The sequence below is a fragment of the Papaver somniferum genome, chromosome 7 (assembly GCF_003573695.1).
Source record: "Papaver somniferum cultivar HN1 chromosome 7, ASM357369v1, whole genome shotgun sequence".
In the NCBI taxonomy this organism is placed as follows: Eukaryota; Viridiplantae; Streptophyta; class Magnoliopsida; order Ranunculales; family Papaveraceae; genus Papaver; species Papaver somniferum.
This window is the reverse complement of record NC_039364.1, coordinates 167,477,859-167,483,222: the sequence shown is the minus strand read 5'-3', so window position 1 is coordinate 167,483,222 and position 5,364 is coordinate 167,477,859. Positions and strand designations below refer to the sequence as shown.

At 33.7% G+C, this 5,364-nt stretch overlaps 1 protein-coding gene across 1 annotated transcript; it reads left to right on the top strand.

Moving 5' to 3' along the window:
* The first annotated feature begins 772 nt into the window (after positions 1–772).
* LOC113295514 (protein FAR1-RELATED SEQUENCE 9-like) lies at positions 773–4,075 on the top strand. Its single transcript, XM_026543842.1, has 6 exons — positions 773–793; positions 903–1,231; positions 1,442–3,236; positions 3,362–3,586; positions 3,707–3,790; positions 4,004–4,075. The coding sequence occupies exons 1-6, from the start codon at positions 773–775 to the stop codon at positions 4,073–4,075; spliced, it is 2,526 nt and encodes an 841-aa protein (XP_026399627.1).
* Positions 4,076–5,364: the final 1,289 nt, after the last annotated feature.

The following is a 5,364-nucleotide window of genomic DNA, read 5'->3' as shown; positions in this document are numbered from 1 at the left end:
TTTTTCTCATCAATCAATCTGCAAACCCTAAAAAAGCATTTGACCGTAATTTGATATCACCATTTTTGCTATCAAGATTTTGATTTCCATGATCTTCAATTCTACAACTTATCATATATCATCATCCTCAAATCTGCACGACGACACAGTATTCTTTTCTTTTTCTTAAGGGAAGTAAAATATGCAAACTATGAAATTGGAGATGGACAATTACAAGCTGCAAAAAAAAAAACATCAATTTTTGAGAAGCAAGTAAAAAATTGGAATGAATTCCCATCCATGATCTTACACCTCATAGTTTAACTTTACCTATACCAGAGAAATCTACAAAGTAACCTATACAAACCCTTTCTAGGTCAAGAATTCGTAAGTCGTGACCACGCATTGGTGGTGAAAGATCTAATAAAGAATCAATAGTTACAAATTGAATAAAATAGTCGAATATCAATCAAAAGAGGGTCCGTATCTTCTGTGCCAAAGGCAATATGAGCCACCTGTGCCAAGCCAATGAAATCGCGCCACGTATTCCTCTTTATTTTTAATATCAAAATCGGATATAATTTCCTTAATCCACTCTTCTCGGTTTGGAAACAGTATCAAAACGGATTCCGTTAATGAATTTGGGAGAGAGAATATAAATAAATTATTTTCTGTTATTTTTATATAAATAGAAAATATAAAAAATATTTGACCGTATATATACACTATATATCTACTTTTATATACTTCGTTCATGATGCTAAGAAAAAAAAAACACAAACAGTTGAGTTTTATGGAGCCTGATGATCTGGAGGTACTACTTATATGAATACTAATCATATTGTATATTTCACCCAGTCAAAATATGTATGTTGTTTCTAGATTTCATATGCTAATTTATGTTTTGTATTTTGATGCTGTAGAACGCATGCCCTGCGGATAAGTTTATAGAAGGAAGTCAAACTAATCGAAGATTGGATTTTGATCAAGGTATAGATTTAAACACTTCTTTAACTGATGAACTTATTGAAGAGCCAGAAAATACTAGAAATGTTGATGAAAGTATTGAAGAGCCAACGAATACTAGAAACGTCGATTTAATGCATTTTAGAATACGAAAAGAAGAAATTCCTGTCGTTGGAATGGAGTTCGGAATCGAAGATGATGCATTCAAATTTTATAATGCATATGCTTTTATGATGGGTTTTAGTGTTAGGAAAAGTAGAACACATTTATTCCAAGATGGCAAATTGTGAGACAGACTTTACGTTTGTTCAGCCCAAGGTACCCGCGAAGAAGATAAACGCGATGATACTGTACAAAATCACCGAGCAGAAACGAGGTTTGGGTGCCTAGCAGAAATGAAAATTAATCGCACACCCGATTGTAAGTATCGTGTTAGTAAATTTTTTCCGTATCATACACATGTGACTACAACTCCTAGTAAGTCTCATCTTTTTAGGTCACACAGAAAGCTAAATATCGCAAATGCAGCTCAAGCTGATATGGCTGATAGTTCAGGAATTGCTCCTAAAGAGGCTTTTGAGTTTATGAGTAGACAAGCTGGTGGTCATGAGAATCTTGGGTTTATACCTATTGATCATAAAAATTATTTACGTACTAAGCGAACAAGAAAAATAAAATATGGAGAGACAGGTGGTGTATTAGAATATCTACAAAAAATGCAAGTAAATGATCCTAATTTCTATTCTGCTATACAAGTTGATGAAGATGATTTGATAACTAACATTTTCTGGGCTGATGCAAGGATGATGTTAGATTATGATCTGTTCGGCGACGTAGTATGTTTTGATACTACTTTCAGGAAAAACAAAGAAGGACGACCCTTTGCCATGTTCGTCGGAGTGAATCATCATAAACAATCAATTATTTTTGGTGCTGCATTATTATATGATGAATCTGCAGAAACTTTTATCTGGTTGTTTGATACTTTTTCCAAAGCTATGTCTGGAAAAAAGCCAAAAAGTATTTTCACTGACCAAGACGCAGCAATGGCTAAAGCATTAGCTTCACAGTGGCCAGAATCATGTCATCGGTTGTGTATTTGGCATATTTATCAAAATGCTGCAAAGCATCTTAGCCACGTGTTTCATAAATTTACCAACTTCGCAACTGATTTCACAAATTGTGTCTATGATTACGAGGATGAAGAAGAATTTACAAATGCTTGGTTTAAGATGCTTGAAAAATACAATCTCAATGGAAATGATTGGCTAAGAAGATTATATGATCTAAAGGAAAAATGGGCACTAGTTTATGGGCGAGACACCTTTTGTGCTGAAATAACCACCACTCAACGCAGCGAAAGCTTAAATAGTCTTGTAAAAAGATATGTCAGCTACAAGTATGATCTATTGCGTTTTTTCGAGAATTTTGAAAGACTAGTGGATGATCGTCGTTACGAAGAAAAAAGGATGGATTTTAGAGCGAGCCAAAGTACTCCTACATTATCATTTCCAATAAAAATTTTGAACCATGCAGCAAGTGTTTATACACCAGCAGTATTCAAGTTGTTCCAGATACAACTATGTATAGCTCATGATTGTTCCTTTAGCTGCTTTAACGATGGTGAAAGTGAAACATTAAGTAAATATAAAGTTATTCCACATGGGAAAAAATACCACCGCACAGTCATTTATGACTCGAAAAATAATAATGTTTCATGCAGCTGCAGGAAATTTGAATTTGTTGGTTACTTGTGCTCACATGCTTTAAAAATCCTTTGTGTAAAGGATATTAAGAGCATTCCTGATCAGTATATTTTGAAGAGATGGACAAAAGATATTAAGTGCGTTAGCACGAAAATCGGTTCAAATCTTCATGAAAAAAGAGAGTCAAGGGAAAATGTCGTAAGGAGATATAGAGAGTTGTGTAGATCATATATTCAACTAGCAACAAGGGAAGCTGAGTCTGAAGAGGTATATGAAATTTCCAAACTAGGACTGGATACCACGTTGAAGGAAGTTGATGCAAGTTTGAGGGGACTTACAATTCAGGAAGACCCAATAAACAAAGACATCACATCGGAAACTAGCGATGACCCAAAGCTAGTTGTCACTGCTATTCATAATAGCTATCAAGCAGTAAAGGGGATTAAAACAAAAGAGAAGGCAACTGGTACTACTTCCGTTAGGCCAAAAACCGCTTTAGAAAGAGCTACACAACCAAAAAAACCTCGACAGACAGTTTTAGATCCTCATGAACACCCATCTGCACTTCCACATCAAATCCAACAGGTAAATTATATTTTCTTGATTTTTGATTGGATACAAAGTTCATTTCTTAATCAATCATCCATTATCAAGGCTAAATAATTTAGTTCATTCTTGTTAGTTATTAAACATTTTTATTCATGTCTCAGGAACCAAATTCATTTACTGGAACCATGGGAATATATAGCAGTCAAATGTTGCCGATGCCGTCATCGACATTGATACCTCAACGTAGTAGCCATGAGCTACCGATGCACCTACCCATGTCTCTGCCTTCGCATGATTTCTATATGGGAACCATGCCTACATTGACGTCTGTACCTATCTATAGTAATCCTATGTTACAGACAACTCTACCTTCAAACAATGTGCCGGTAATATACTTTTCACGACTGTTTTCATTTTTGTACGCATGCTGATTGTGAACTCAATTGTACATCTCATGTTTCGATGATACATGGTCATTTAACTAATTTTAATTATTAATATAATAGCAATGGTATACGGGAGGTAGTGGAGGCTACAATACTACAAGCAATTATCAACAACATTCCAATGGCATGGTTAACTTCTTACAGGTACAGTTGATGAATTTGTTTGTCTTCCCTGTTCCCCTCAAACATTTGTTCATTGGACCTTGCTACTGAAAAGAGAACCTTGTTACGTCAAGGATTTGGGTCATTGAAGCTTGTGCGCTTCATAGAAGCTGTTTTATATAAGTTAATTAGCAAGTTAGTTCAAATTGATATTTGTATATCTAATTATGTGTACATTTTTATAATGATTTGCAGGAACAAGTGCAACTACAAACAAGACAAGGCAACGAGAAGTTGAATAACCTACATCCCCGCAGCTACCAATGAGTGAAGGAGCAGGATATTGATGCAATTATATTCTGTCTTTCAATTAATAAGATAATTTAGAAATTTTTAAATTGTTATATTTATGCTTTTAATAAAAAAATTTTGATTTCAAATTGTTATATTTATAATTTAAAAATTTTGATATATTGTGCATTATCACTTCCCAGCGGTAGGTAGATCAGATTTCTAAGTGAAACTGAAAGACTGCCACACTAACAAACGCCTGAACTCTTTTTTTTTTTGAAGCAAATGTAGTCTATATAGCAATGAAAATAAATTAATCTGATAAATTTAACTATAAAAAATAATTTATTTATATTCTCTCTCCCAAATTCATTAACGGAATCCGTTTTGATACTGTTTCCAAACCGAGAAGAGTGGATTAAGGAAATTATATCCGGTTTTGATATTAAAAACAAATAGGAATACGTGGCGCGATTTCATTGGCTTGGCACAGGTGGCTCATATTGCCTTTGGCACAGAAGATACGGACCCATCAAAAGATGGAATTTTGCTTCGATAAGCAACGTGAGTTAATATATGGAGTATTTAATGGAAATTGTAGAGGATGGATTTCTACAAGTGAGTAGTTAAATCAATGATGTTTCATATTAAAAGCTTCAAATGGAAATTTCGTGGAAATAGTTATAATACAGGATTAAGTAACGATCTCTCGATTTCATCATACTATTTAGTTTGCAAGTTCAAATCTTATAGACAAAAAGAACTCGATATTAGATTATGTTCTCCAGAGATCAAAAACCTTTGCTTTTGAAACACAATCAAAATCAACAATCAGCTTGAAAATATGATTTATTAGGATTAGTTAAGGAAAAGTCCATATAAGCGCCACCTAATGTTGGGAGCAATGGGAGCACTAAAACTGGGAGTCACAAATCATTTTCGATATCAAATTAATATTATTTCTAATATAAATCCGGTTTCCTTTTATGGATTTCTGGGTTTGGTGTCTCTATATAAAGCATTCGAGCAAATAACAAATCCGATTGTTCCCACACCGCTTTTAGTTTTTTTTTCCTTTTCTTTTCGTGCGAATTAGGGTTGTTGGTCTGATGTATTTTCATTATTTGTAGTCAGGTACCTCGATCTTGCACCACTATAGCTATTGTTGTTGAGTACAAGTCAAACAATATCAAGGTAAAAAGTGATAAACATGATATCAACACCATAATTTGATTTTCAATGTTTTCTAATTTGATTTCTTAGTAAAGCGAATAAATTTTTTTTTTTTTTTTATTTTCTTAATTACAAGTGCGTATGTTATTTTT

Excerpts from the sequence above, each read along its gene's own strand:
- LOC113295514 (XM_026543842.1), top strand. The coding sequence starts at position 773 with ATGGAGCCTGATGATCTGGAG. Across the intron at positions 794-902 it reads TGGAGCCTGATGATCTGGAG|AACGCATGCCCTGCGGATAA; the intron begins GTACTACTTATA and ends TTGATGCTGTAG. Across the intron at positions 3,237-3,361 it reads TTCCACATCAAATCCAACAG|GAACCAAATTCATTTACTGG; the intron begins GTAAATTATATT and ends TTCATGTCTCAG.